This window comes from Numenius arquata, chromosome 25 (genome assembly GCF_964106895.1).
Source record: "Numenius arquata chromosome 25, bNumArq3.hap1.1, whole genome shotgun sequence".
Taxonomy (NCBI): Eukaryota; Metazoa; Chordata; class Aves; order Charadriiformes; family Scolopacidae; genus Numenius; species Numenius arquata.
In genome coordinates, this window is record NC_133600.1 from 4169515 (window position 1) to 4183707 (window position 14193).

At 47.7% G+C, this 14193-nt stretch overlaps 1 protein-coding gene across 1 annotated transcript; it reads left to right on the forward strand.

Annotated features, from left to right (window-relative positions):
* Positions 1 to 1584: 1584 nt before the first annotated feature.
* On the forward strand, positions 1585 to 12633 carry NWD1 (NACHT and WD repeat domain containing 1). The gene is made up of 16 exons (XM_074164023.1): positions 1585 to 1668; positions 2361 to 2477; positions 3589 to 3877; positions 4265 to 5537; positions 5945 to 6148; positions 6317 to 6476; positions 6953 to 7070; positions 7519 to 7671; positions 8241 to 8438; positions 8886 to 9008; positions 9180 to 9379; positions 9524 to 9796; positions 10100 to 10190; positions 10577 to 10731; positions 11421 to 11694; positions 12062 to 12633. Exons 1-16 carry the CDS (start codon positions 1585 to 1587, stop codon positions 12631 to 12633), a joined length of 4284 nt encoding a protein of 1427 aa, XP_074020124.1.
* Positions 12634 to 14193: the final 1560 nt, after the last annotated feature.

The window sequence follows — 14193 nt, forward strand, 5'->3', positions numbered from 1 at the left end:
ATTTTCAGGAATCACAAAACTCAGTTTCCCCTTCTGCTGAAAATCATTCCCTCTGCCTCCATTTTCAAATACAAATAAAAACTCCATAGGCTTAGAGAGGCTCTTACTTCCTCAAAAAATGCCTTCCAAAGAAAGGCAATACTGCAGCGTGTCCCGCGGTGGGAGGTACGGCGATGATGCGCTGTTTGGAGAGCGAGGTGTTTCCAGCCTGAGCAGATGGGTCAGTGTTTACAGAAACGGTTGCCGTTGCGGTTTCTGGAAGGAACGTGTGAGAACTGCAGAGAATCTGAAATTAGTGGGTGTAGAAGGGCACAGCTGCTGTTAAGATTTCACCCACACCACCCTTCCGAGTGCTGGTAGCCCTCGTGTATTTTCAGGAACAGTTTGGGGATGAAGGATGTGACATGTGATTGGATTTTCACCAAGACACAGGGTTCTAAGTCAAACCCACTCCCTCACTGTAAGGTTTGGAATTCCTGGGGGCTGGAGAGTAAAGGGACACAAGGATTTCCTGTAACTACTGCAGCCTCGGTGAGAGCTAATGAATTATTCCAGGGGTATTTCGCTGTGAGCTCTTGCTCCCCGTTGGACAGCAGAGCAGACATGATAATTCCCGACCCAAGGGAGCCCTTTCCTCATCTGACGCTGGCCCAGACTTCATTAGTGATCACTTTTCACTTAGAACAGTCCCAAGGAAAGCTGCAGATACAGCCATTCCCTGGCCTAATTTTAGCCTTCCCTCTTGTATTACTTCATCACATGATTATGTGCCATGAATGTTTGCAAAATTTGGGGGAGAGAATATTCCAATTCTGAAGAAATTATAATCTCATATGATAGAACATATGTAAGGAGAAAAATGTCCTTTATATTCTCCGCGTCTTTTAATTTTGCCGGTGTGAAAAGTATCCATGAAAATAAGAGCAGTGAGCAGGAGAGGGTGTGTGCGTGTGGGCGCTGGGAGCCAGCACTCGTGCTCGTGTTCGTGTGCATGTTTCAGTTACCTCTTCTCCTGCTTGGTTCGTCTTCCCAATTTATCTTAAATCTACCTGCTTTGTTGTTTGATTTCATTCAGCGAATATGTCACTTAACAGGCGTCACAAAGATTTTTCTAGAAAGTGGTAATCTCTCTTGTAAAAAGCACAGCAGGGGAAGCGGCCATAAAAATTTCACAGACTTGACTCTGTATGAAAAGATTCCCCGTGGGTAGAATCGCCTTTTATTGTGGCTATTTATCACCCCCGAGGCGGCCAACACAGTGGCTGAGTGGTCTTAAAATAGGACGGAGGATTTGCCGCAGCAAGATGTAAGAAATACATTTTTCTGGATCAATGCTGCTGTATTGTATTCCGTAACTATGCAATCCAAAATTTCCAGACCCGGAGTTTCCATATTAACAAATAAAACCACGGTGTGAGTAGCCATACGTAACCTTGAAAATGCACTCGCACTGGTAACGGGCACAAGCCTCGCAGACATCTGGAAACCACAGTTTTCCAAGACATAACCACAACGCCATCTATATGAAACTGGGCATAGATTAGATGATAGCAACACCCACTGCACGATTCCTTCCATGCAGACATGGCTACGGAGAGAGAGATCCTCCTGGAGAAAGCGTACCCAGAGGCGCAGGCCGCCTGCCAGAAGCACGGCCTCATGCTTGAGGTAAATGACTTCTCTCTATCCTGTCCTGGCCTCCACCAAAATATGTGTGATGGAGGAAAAACCCCCAAATGCTCAGAGGTTTTCCATCTCCTTAGAAGCCTCTTAGAAGTCAAATACTGCTGTACTGACTTCCTAGAACTTTTGTATTAAGTATAGTTCTGTGCTTGATCGTATGGATTTCCATGAAGATTTAGGTGGCCGACCATCTTCAAGCACCTGGACACGAGGGTTTACATCATCCCTGTGTTTCTATATTCAATTCGAAAAAAAGTTCCACGTGTTAATTCCACTGAGTATACTACAGGGGTAGTTGAACTAGTCCTAATTATACTAATTAGCACAGAACTTCTAGCATCTTGAAATGCAGGGGATCCTTATCTTCCATGATAGACAATAGGCTTGAAATGTTGCAGCAAATAACCTACAGTCCTGAGGTTCCTTGTCCTGAATAACTAAGTTGTTTACTTGGTCATCCATGGTCCAAATCCCCAAGTCTTTCAAAGGAGAAATCTCTACCGAGCGATGTGGAATATCTCGGTGTCTCTTGCAGAGTTCCAGTAATTAAAGTTGCATACCACTAGTGTCCAGGCTGATTTAAAAATTAAACGTGATAGAATGACTTAATTTTCCCATTTCACTGTTCTAATGATAATATTGACTAGTCTAAGAATATTAAAAATATTTCTGTGCAGGTAATTGACTTGAGATGGGGTATTTCTGAGCTTGTAGACTCTGATCCCAGAAACACACAACTCTCTCTGGAGGAAATCGAAGCCTGTCAGAAGCTGTCAGCTGGTCCCACCTTCATCGTAAGTGCCAGCGCCGTGGTGTGTACTTGGTCCCTATGGCAGGGTGTCACGCTGCAAGGTGATACCTTTTCCACGCTCTGCCCTACTCAAACCCCTCCGATCGCTCCTTCTAACCATTGAAAGCTCCCATGGCAGCAGCTGACCTTGGCTTCCTTGGAGAGCTTTGGTGACAGCCCCGAACAGAACCCCACAGCCAGAACTTTAAGGGGAGAGGAGGCTGACACCTGCAGAAGTGCCAGGTGTCTTCCACAGGCTGTTTTGGTTTTAGAAAGGGAGAAAGTTTTGCTGAACAAAGAGAATAAATACACAGTCCCAGGGGGCACATTTGAAGCCACAAGTAAATAAATAAGCAATTAAGTATTTGTGTAAGTTGTGTCTGATTTCCCCTGAGACACTTTCCCCAGAGGCAGCAACGGAGAGGCAGAGACCATGAGAGCCTCATCACAGCGTTCCCGCTCCAGCTCACACCTCTGCTATCAGCATCATTTGCATATGCAAATGGCACCAGGAGGCACTCAGGCAATGTCTTCCCCAGACTGGTTCTCAGCGCGTACCTAGGAATCTCAGCAGAGCCAGCCACAAAGTTTTGACAATTCCCTCTTTGCTTTAAGCACCCCAGAAGGGCCCTGCTCAAGGATTATGCTGTGGGTTTGCGCTCTGAGCTCATTCCGGCTGTTTCCAGACTGGATACTGGATACTGGGCGCCGACCCCTTTCAGGATCCCCCTCTTCCCCAGCCCAGCCTTCAGCCCTATTAACAAGTCCCCAGGCTCAGTCCTGTTTCCTTTATTTTTCACCCTAAAGCTAATCCTACAGCACCGTTGGTGAAAGACCCCAAACCAACTCCGCCCTGTGCTTCCTCTGCCTCCCCCCATCACCCTCCTCGCCCCTTAGGAGCAGCTGCTGTAAAGCTGCTTCTCCCCGACCACGGGGCAGGCTGGGACTCTGCCCGGCTGTCCCCATCTGACATGGAAGCCACCAGGGCGCCGTGGCTACCAGCAGGTTTTCGGAGCAGCCCTCCCTGGCAATCCCGAGGCAAGCAGCCAGTCCACGTCCCAGCTGTCACCGCAAAAGCAGTGCCTGAACACCAGACCTTTTTTTGCCCGTTTCAGGGACTCCTGGGGGACCACTGTGGCCACCAGCCTGTGCCTCGGCTCATTGCGGAGAAGGAATTTGAGGCTCTAATTCTGCAGCTGCCTGGGGACTCTGCCCAGCTCCTGACACGGTGGTACCAGCGTGATGAGAACGCGTTGCCCACGTGCTATGTGCTGCAGCCGGCCGACAGGCAGGCCTGGTGTCACCTGGAGGGACGCCTGGCCTCGGCGCTGCGTGTGGCCGCCCTGAAGGCAGAGAGGTGTGGGCTAATGGGCCCAGAGCAGAGGCACCGCTACCACAAACCAGGTGTGTTCTGGCAGGGCTGTAACCTCCTTCTAACCAGAGCCGTCAGGGAGGAAAGCCCTTTGTTTCAGGACATCAGACTGTAGACAACAGGGAAGATGCAGGGAAGGAAAGTAAGTACCTGCCATATCCCGAATGCTGAGGAGGGAGGGTGGTGCTAACTTGCAAACAGTGATACACCAGGTAGAAATGTTTTTCCTTTCCCCCCCAATCCCCCTGACCACTTCCAAGAGCATGCCCAGCTCAGAGGACACGGGGGATGCCAACCTGCCAGCATCATGCGAAATACAGAAGGACCAAGGGATGTCACATTAATGTTGATGGATGGCTTTTCCCGTGTTCTCTTCTGAAACCAAACGCTCACATCTCCCCTTTTTTATTTTTTGGTAGCAATTGAATGGGAGATCGAACACGGTCTCCTCAACACCCAGCAGAGCAACCCGGGGGCTTTCATATTCCTCAGAGAGGTTGAGGATTCCAACAGACAAACTGGGCAAGGGGCAACCAGTGAGCTGTTAGAAAAAGAGGACAATCTGGACAGTGAAGCAAAACAGCTGCTCAACAACCTTAAAGGAAAAATTGCAAGCCGTTATCCCGAACACCTCAAAGTACACACTCTGCCATGCAGTAAAGACTCCGGGAACCCTCAGCGCAAGGAGAATAATAAATACCTGAAACAACTTTGTGAGCAGTTCATTGCTGTCATTAATCACCAGGTTTTAGAGAATCTTCGATACCGAGGACAGACCCGTGAGGAGCCAGGGCGACTGCTGCAGGAGCTGGTCCACCATGCAGCTCTGTGCCTGAAGAACTGTCGGTTTTTCTGTGGGAGACAGAATTTATTGGATAACATTTTCCACTGTATTATACAGAACAATGATAAAACCCACACAACCCTCATCCTTTACGGGCCACCAGGCTGTGGCAAAACAGCTGTGATGTGCAAACTATCTGAGCAGGTACAAGCTGTTCTAGGGGAAGACAGTGTGGTTGTGATTCGTTTGCTGGGGACATCCCAGCTCAGTTCTGCCATTCACAGCCTGCTGAGGGACATTTGTCTCCAAGTGTGTTTAGCATTTGATTTGCCACCACCTCCAACCCAAACCAAACAAGCTTGCAGTGATTTGGTCTTGTTCCTCGGTAAACTCCTTCTCACGGTCTCCCGTCGTGGCACACACACCCTGGTGGTGTTCCTGGACTCTGTGGAGAGATTGCTTCCTGGTGATGGTGCTCACACATTCCACTGGCTCCCTCCAGATTGCCCTCCAAGGGTTCACATAGTCATTTCCATCTCCACAGCAGAGCCTGATACTCTCAGAGCTCTCCAATACGCTGTGCCTGAGGCCAAAGCGTACTTTGAAGTAGGACCCTTAACCAGTGAGGAGGGTGAGGAGATGCTAGAGACGCTCTTAACGTCAGACAGACGACGGCTAAGCCCAGCTCAATGGGCTTATTTCCATCAGAGCTTCCCTGATGGCGGGCAAGCCCTGCTCTTCCAGCTAGCCTTCCACGAGGCCAGAAAATGGGCGTCTTACACTTCACCTTCAGAGCTAGTGGTTGCCAGCACAGCCCAGGACGCCATGCACCGTCTGTGTGAGAGACTGGAAAAGTCCCACGGCACAGTCCTTGTGGCTCACGTGCTCGGCTATATTGCTTCCTCGCGGTGAGTACTGCTGAATCTCTAACGGAACAGCCCATAATTCCTGCTCTTCATAGGGAATCTCTGTCTTAACACAGCCAAAAACAGTCAAAGCTCTCAGTTCTTTGAGCCTGTGAATGTGCTCATACGTATATTTAGCAAGCACAACATTCCTCTCATACCTGGCAGCCTACTTCAAATATTGTCTTGAAGGGAGATGTTCTGGGATTACTTGGAAATCAATCTCTGTGGCTTATCCGGTGTCTAAGCTCTCAGCTGAGACTGCCACGTGTGCTTGTGAGCTTGTGATTTTTGGTGACTAGTACTTTTTGAACTACCAGAGAAACCACTCACCCTCCCACTACACATATCAGTAAACGGTAAGAAAGAGGATAGATAATTTCCTTTCGTATATCACACTTCACTTGCAGAAACGGGCTGTCAGACATGGAGCTGAAGGACATTTTATCCCTTGACGATGAAGCTCTCTCAGAGATTCACCACTGCCACCTTCCTTCAAGTAAAACTATCCTGCGCCTTCCTCCTCTCCACTGGGCACGGCTACGCAGCGAGATGGGCGAGTGCCTGGCAGAACGGAAGGCAGACGGCTTCACCCTTCTCTGCTTTGCTCACAGGTATTCTTAGAGGGCAGAGAATGAGAAGCTAAATCTCTGAGTATGGGATGTTCCCATCCAGGGCTTTTGACTCCTCTCCATTCTTAAACTCTGTCAGCGCTGAGACTCTCGAAAACACCCAGCTCCACCTCCCTGTTCCAGCACATCTATTAATTTTTCCCTTCCCAGGCAATTCGTCGAAACGGTGCAGAATCGTTATCTATCAAAACAAGACCAAATCAAGAGGCATTTTCTCCTGGCAGATTTCTTCAAGGGGACTTGGAGCTGGGGGATGAAGAAACCTCTTACGTTGCCACACCTTAGCAGGACTTTGAATGCCGACAGGAAGGTGATGAGTATCAGAAGGCATTTCCATACCTGTAAGCTCTGGACCAGGGCTCTGTGTCTCCAGTTTGCTGCACAGGCTCTGAAATCAGAAGACAATGAAAATAATAGTAATTGACCCTATTCAGTGCTTTCAATAATGACAAAGATATATACATCTATCTATTTTAAACAGGTATCTCCAACCAAGGAGATATACAGTCATTTACAAGCTTTGTCATAGTCTCCATATATGTAAAAGGCTACTGTAAAAAGGAAGGAAGTAATTTATTATTCCCACCTGCAGAAAGGCAGCCTGCCTTAGGTTCTACCAAGAGAAATTTAGACCCATGAAAAACATTTCCTACGAACAGAAAAACAATGAAAGTCCTGGAAGTGCTGTCTGGCACACCATGAGATAGCATCTAGCACTGAAGCTGTGAAAGCAAAGAGATTCATCCACAAGCCGTGTCTCAAACCCACTGTTCTGGTTACTCCTAGGTAGCCCCTCAGCCCCTCTGGTTCTCTGACACCGTTGCAAATCTGAGGAAGTTGAGCGAATTGCCATTTCATTTACTTAATGCTGGACGAATTGAGGAGCTAAAACGGGATGTGCTGGGTAAGGACTGGGTAGTGGTGCCCTGCAGAGGTAGGCTTTGTGCCTACAGCCACAGGGGAGAATCACAGCCTTTCTGCACAGCATCAATAACCGCCGCGAGGAGGAAGCTTGAACAAGAGAAATAAGCTAACTTGTACAAACTGATACCCTAGAATTATCACCACACGCCTTCAGTAGCTGAAATTATCTAGATCCTCCAAATGCTGAGAAGAAAACGTATTAAAAACTTAATAAATTAGAAAAAAAATCATTTAAGAGGCTAAAGAAGGAACTGTGACAATAGGAACCCTCCACTTCCTCAGCAAATGACTCCTAGTTCCACTGCTAGTGGCTGTTAATCTTCCTATCCCCTTCTGCCCCAAAAAAGCATTTTTACCTCACTCTTTTCAGGCTCACTGTGTATTCCCAGGGCTGATGGTCTCTGCTCTAATAGTATGTCTTTCTGCAGGGAATATGAACTGGATCAGCTGTAAAATAATTGCCTGTGGAATAGAGAGCGTTGTTGATGACTTTGCCATGTGCACTGAACGCATCCGTTGCCCAGAACTACGCCTTGTGCAGGAGACACTTCTCCTTTCGAAGCCCGCAGTCGGTGGCGTACGCAGCCCTGAAGGTACCAGCCATGTCAGAGTGACAGAACGTGACACAAATGTTTACCAGAGGAAAGAATCGGACTTTTTTCCTTTCCAAGTAAAAGTATTTTTCTGAGGAATTGCGACCAGTGACAAAATTCTCTGTTCTGGGATCCATCAAAAGACTCATAAGTGCCTCACTCTGGGATGGGAAGCCGAGGTTTCTTCTTTGCCAACAGACATTTTGTCGATTTGATTAGAGCAGTTCCCCACGGCCAAAGTGCCTGTTGCCCCACGGTTAGTAACGTTAGCGACCTGGATCCTCCTGCAGCTTTAAAGCTACTAGATGGGAGGGCACACAGTGCTGCTCCTCTGTCTTCTCCTCAGAACACCCACTCCTCCTGCAGGGGAAAATCCTGCCACACCATTACATTTGCCCCTGGTTTTAGCCGTATCTTTCCCTATATTATTCAAATTCCTAGCTGGATAAAGCCAGATTATTTTATATACTGTACATCACATAAAATACAACTATGGTAGCTCTCACAGGCCCACCACAGCCATGTTCTAAAATGCTTTTTTGTCTTTGCCCTCCTAGGAATGAGTATAATATACACAGAAATGTTGGCCAGGCTTCTTTTTTTGGTGCCCTCTTACCCGGAGGTAATCGGGGAGCTGTGCCAGCAGTGTCTGAGCTGGTGCAGCGCCTGTCCCTATCCCGTTCTCATTCCACGCTGCGGATTTCTCCAGCCACCTGGTGGGCCCCTCCGCACCACGCTCACCGGCTTCCTCAAAGGTAGGATCCGCCCTGGGGCCGGATACAGCCCAAGAATACATCAAATCATTCATCTCTTCTGAGCGAGATCCAAGAAATATAATAAACAAACAGGGCAAGGAGGAGAGAACATCTGTTTCTGCCGAAAGACGGTTTAGCCCATGAGCTTACACAAAGGCAGGATCAAGGTCCATTTGCCTTTGTGCTCAGTCATGCACCAGTCCCATTCGCAACGGCTTCAACAAATGAGGATAAAGTGGGTCATTTTGTCGTCAGGACAACAAAAGCACACACTGACCTAGATATGTCTGAGGGAACCTAATCTTGCTCTTGGCACAGACTACAGGGTTCAGATAGTACGGGGGGGGGATTCCAGGAGGGGGAAACACCACATATTAACAATCTCAGAATGCCTGTTTTCTGTCTGTGGTATCAAGAACAGCCTCTCCTCTTTGTCTCTCACGGCAGGCGTCACAGCGATGGCACTTAGCTCTGATCACCGGCTGCTGGTGGCAGGTTCCCAGGATGGCTCGATGCTTGTCTGGAATATGGAAGTTTTTGAGATGCTGCACGCCCTCCCTGGGCACTCTGGTGAGCCCTCTCCCCATTGTATCACTGGAAAGCTTTTTTCATATCTGAAAAGAGCCCTGACAGCTTGATGATCCTTGAGCTGCAGGCACACACACACTTCGTAGCTGCCAGCGGTCTCCCCGTTGCTAAAAGCATCGAGAATCCCTCATTTTGCAAATCCTCATCTTATAGCTGAGGTGAGGTGCGTGAAAGTGTTTGGAAAAGGAACCTGTGCTGTTTCTGCTGCCATGGATCACAGTCTGCGCATCTGGAATTTGATTTCTGGCAGAACAAGGTTCATTATCCAAGATACACGTATTGAAGAACAGCCCTCGCATCACCTCCATGTGGATGAGGGGCACATGATTGTATATTCTTTCTCAGACACAAAGGTATGGCCAGTCTTTGACTTAAAGTGTGCCAAAAGAACACCTCTAAAGAACTTTAGAAGTTACAGCCACAATCACAAAGGCTGTAGGACAGAAAAGCTAACTGAGTCCTTGCTACTCCGATCTCGTTTGCCACCTCTTTCCCAGGTCAATGCTTGGCACCTGGAGACAGCAGAACTCGTCTTCCAGATTTCTGGAGAGGCATCAGCCGCGTGGATGTGTTCCGCAGTTTTCAGCCCACGGCTGGTGATTATGACCGTGTCTGAAGGAGGAACGCTGAGCCTGTGGAACAGCAACACCGGCGAGCTGAGATCCAAACATCAGCTGCCAGGGCTATGGGAAGAAACACCAACATCCAGCGTTCTGATCCAGAAGCAAGGGAAGATGATAGTGGGATTTAGTGGGGGATCTCTATCCATGGTACACGTCTATCTGTTCAACTTTCTTATATTTCTTATATTTTCTTACAATATTTCAGAGGCCAGACAACAGATCTGGTAACCAACAAGCCCTCCTGCATTCTGAATAGCGCATCCTCCTCAGACTTCCATATTCTAGTTCCCAAACACACAAGCGTAACGCTTTCTATCCTTCTGCATCTTATAGCCCTGCCCAATACCGTGTGGCCAAATGAAGTTTCAGTGCTAATCTCTCCTCTGTCCTTCGCGAGAGGCAGCTCAGCTATCCAGCTTCACGTCTTACTCCTGTCTTATTTTTGTGCAGATCTCTTCTGATGGAAACAGGCTGCTAGAGAAGCTTCCTGGAAGGGTTTGCTTTGTGGTGGCATCAGAAGACGAGTCCATTCTTGCTGCAGGTTCAATAGCACCCATTCCTTCGGAAAGCGTTGGTAGTAGCTGCTCTCTCACGTGCCAAATAATGCAATTTGTCACATGTGCTTTAAAAGGGGCCAGCATGTGGCATTTCCCATTAGCCCAGCCTTATTTAACTGTTGTGCTTAAGAGGGTAACAAAGATTGGGTGAAATTCTCTTTGGGAAGAGTCAGAACACTGTCTGTGTACCAGGAGCCCTTTCTCAAGTAGTGAAAAGGACTTAAGTTGGCATGATTATTTTTTAGGGTTTCTAAGCTGCCTTTTGGGCTTGCCTTTAAATATAGGAATTAAATCGTATGGACGTGGTGTTGAAGGGGATTAGAGACTTCCTCTGCTCAGTAAATCAGTAACTAACATTTTATTGTCTTAGGCTTCAAGGAATATGTGCGAGTGTACCGGGCAGACCCAGCGGGATTCCACAGGTTCCTCACGGCAGATTTGGAACACGACGGAACGGTTCAAACGGCTGCGATCTCTGCTGGCAACAACATTGTTGTTACTGCTTCTCAGGCTGCATCTATCCAGGTAGGAAGGAAAGATGGGCAGCTTCCCAATCAGAAGCATCTCTTACAAATCCAGCTTAGAGAACATGGAGGTTGTTTTGATCCCCAGCAACACGTTTGGGGGTTGGATTTGCAGTTCAGAGGATGTTTCTAGTACTGCCACACTTGTAAAAAGATGACCATTGACCCTTCTTTGTATTGCTTCAAGCCCCCCTGTTCTCTTATTTTTGACACTGAAAGGAGAGCACTTTATCAATTCAGAAGGCCGGCCTCAAGCCAGTGTATGCCCCAGGCCTGAAATACAATTGCATTTCTGAAATGTTTTAAATTTGAACTCCTAAAAGCTGCCTTGTTACCCATCTGTGAGCAGGAGCCAGATGGAATACACAACATCTGGCGCATCATCTCTTGCCAAAGAAAGAGGTAAACAGCCAGCGCAGTCCAAAACATGCAGAATCCAATTAAGCATCTTTCAGAGCAAAGGAAGCAAAAAAAAAAAGTGGGCTGGGTGGCTCCAGGGGCTTCAAACATTTGCTTTAGAGTAAGTTGGTACCAGCAGTTACTCAATGTTTTGCCTTCTAACATTAGGATGTTATCCTTTGACTTTCCACTTACGTTACAAGTTAGTGAAGGTATATTGTTTTACCTCTTAATAGGACTAAGGAAAAAGTAGCTCAGGCACTGATGACCTCCCCCCTCAATTTTTCCCAGGTGTGGAGTTTAGCAGAGCAGGGGTTGCTGACTGACATACTGGATGGCACGGGAGCACCAGTAACGCTCTTAGCCCTGCACGACTGCACTTTGGTGTCTGCCTCCCACAGCACACCGTCCCTAAGAGTCTGGAACCTCATTTATAACCACCAGCAGAAAACCCCGGCGCCTGCCCCAAATCCCGGCTGCACTGCACTGTCCCACGGGGGGAACTATGTCTATTTTACCCAGCCTGAAGACACACATAAAGTCATCATCTGGAACGCCACAGAAGGTGAACTGCAGCTCAGAAACACTGCATTAAATTAAGCCTGCATGTGGGGTAGGAGAGAAACAAAGCAGCTCACGGAGGCAGCAGAGGAAGGGTTAGCTTTCTGAGCATGCGCCAAGCATCGGCTGCTCCTTTCTGCTTTTTCTAAGCATGAGATTTAGGAAAATTTGTTTCAGGCTTGGAGAGCTTTTTAATCTCCTTTCCAAAGGTGTGTCTAGAACAGCTTATTATTATGACACGGAAAAATTGGAGATACAAATAATATGCAAATTATTTCACAAATAAAGAAGCCAATCATGAGCCCCATCTGAGGGATGACATTCACACGCAGTCAGAGTAAGAACAATCCTCATTTCCTTCTGTTTTACAGGTGACGTGTGTGACACACTGGACACCTCTGCCCGAGTGCGATGCCTGGAAATAGCCGAGCAAAACCAGCTCCTTTTCACAGGGCTTATATCTGGAACAGTCCTTGTCTTTCCTCTGAACTCCAGGCAGGACGTAGCATGCATCCCACCTCCAGAGTCACAGAAACCAGTCAACGACATAGCAATCGACAAGCAGGAAAAGCAGCTCGCCATAGCATACGATGATTTAGTCCTTGTGCTGGATATTATCCCTGCAGATCCATGCCCAGTGATCAACAGGCCCACCTACACCTTTAAAACGCAGATCCCCGGTGCTCTGATTTCCAGGGTGGTCGTCCTCGCAGATTACAGAGTCCTCTACGGCATGACCAGCGGGGACTTATTCCTTTATGACTGCCCTCGGGCCCGAGTGTTTCCTTTGGAAGGTCACAGAAGCCAGATCTCCTGTTTGGAAAGCAGCCACGGAGAGCAGTGGGCGCTCAGTGGATCTGAAGATTCCCTGCAATGTCTCTGGGACTTGGAGTTCTGTCAGCAGGAACACGAGATGTGCTATTATAAGGTACTACAGTGGTAAGACAGTGTCAACAGTTGATTACTGCCCTGAGCCATCAGGGAGGATCCAACTGACAGGATTCCCAGCTCTTCCCACTTATAGGTGGGAATAATGGGCTTTTGTACAGTCATATTGGTCCCTCTTTCCTGCACAGCTACAGTGCTTCACAAAGCAGAGCCTTTATTCTGTGATCCCTCCCACCTTCCTTCTAGGATCACCCTTGTAAAAATCTTTATTTATTACCTCTATTGTTAAGCACTGAATAACCACTGACTACTCTAAGGCATCTTCTCTTCAACCTGTATTCACCAGCATAACAATCTAATCCTATACCATCCGTTTTCAGCCCACATCCCTCCTGAGAGGCATCTGCTGCGCTTGCTTCTCAAAAGATGACACGTGCTTGTACACTGCATCGCTGGATCAGTCCATCACAGTCTGGGATGTTGCAAGTGGTGAGTAACAGGGAAATTCTAGCAACAACAACGAGAAAGCCTGTACTCCTTCCTGTATTAAAGGGGCTTGTAGCATCCTTCATGTTCTAAGAAGGGAAATGTGCCACTCAGCAACAGTTTGTGAGCGAGAACAGAGGCTAGAATTCCGAATCCCAAGGCAGTCTATTAGCGTTGTGACTGGGAGCTGCAGTTGCACTACTACAGCTGGAACATTCCAGCCTACAGTAGAGAAAAATAGTCAAATATCAGCAGCGACTTTAGGGGCAAAGCAAGAAAAAATCTCTGTTAAGTCTCTATTGTGCAAATCCTCTATAATGCTCTAAGGAGAAACAAGCAGCGTGGCTTATTTTTCCCCCTCTCCTCCTTGCTCTTGACGTGACCCAGTCTTACTGAGGTAAGTTGTCTGGTGACAAGGGACCATTTGAGGGAAGTGACATAGTTTAAGTCCAATCCTACTACACAGTAAATGCTTTATTCTGCAGGTGCCTTGCTGGCCGTACAGTGTGTATACACAACTGCTCACAGAATTGTGCCAACTGCAGATGGATTTGTGGCAATAACAAAAGCTGGTTGTATAATTCGTGAGCAGTTTCACTGTCCAAAAACCACCCCTCCTCGGTATAACCCACTCCAGAACACGGTAGCAACGTGTACAGTAAAATCCAGAAAGAAAGACAAGGAAAACTCAAGCAAGCAACAGTACAGCCAAGGAAATCCTTCTGGGAGCCTGGCTCACACCAGCAAGGTCTCCCAAATCTGCTCAGTGGCATAAAAAAGCAAAGATGAATAGGATAAAGCAGCATCTACACCCAGGAATGAGCATGTGGGTTTCTCTTCCTGTCCTTTCGCCTTAGCGCCTCAGAATTACAAGATTAAATGTTGTTGAAAACTCCCCTCACTGCGGTTATTGAGTCTGCTGATACCTTGGCACAACACGACTGCTGCCGCGTACCATAGTAATAACCACTTAAGAATCACAGAATTGTCGGAGTTGGAAGGGACCTCTAGAGATCATCTAGTCCAACTCCCCTGCTGAAGCAGGATTGCCCAGAGCACATCACTCAGGACTGCATCCAGGCGGGGCTTGAAAATCTCCAGAGAAGGGGACTCCACGACCTCCCTGGGC

What these genes read in the sequence shown, in the direction of transcription:
- NWD1 (XM_074164023.1), top strand. Translation starts at nt 1,585, where the DNA reads ATGGCTACGGAGAGAGAGATCCTCCTGGAGAAAGCGTACCCAGAGGCG. An exon ending in CTTTGAATGCCGACAGGAAG is followed by an intron (nt 6,477 to 6,952) that starts GTGATGAGTATC and finishes GGTTACTCCTAG; the next exon opens with GTAGCCCCTCAGCCCCTCTG. An exon ending in CGCCCTCCCTGGGCACTCTG is followed by an intron (nt 9,009 to 9,179) that starts GTGAGCCCTCTC and finishes CTCATCTTATAG; the next exon opens with CTGAGGTGAGGTGCGTGAAA.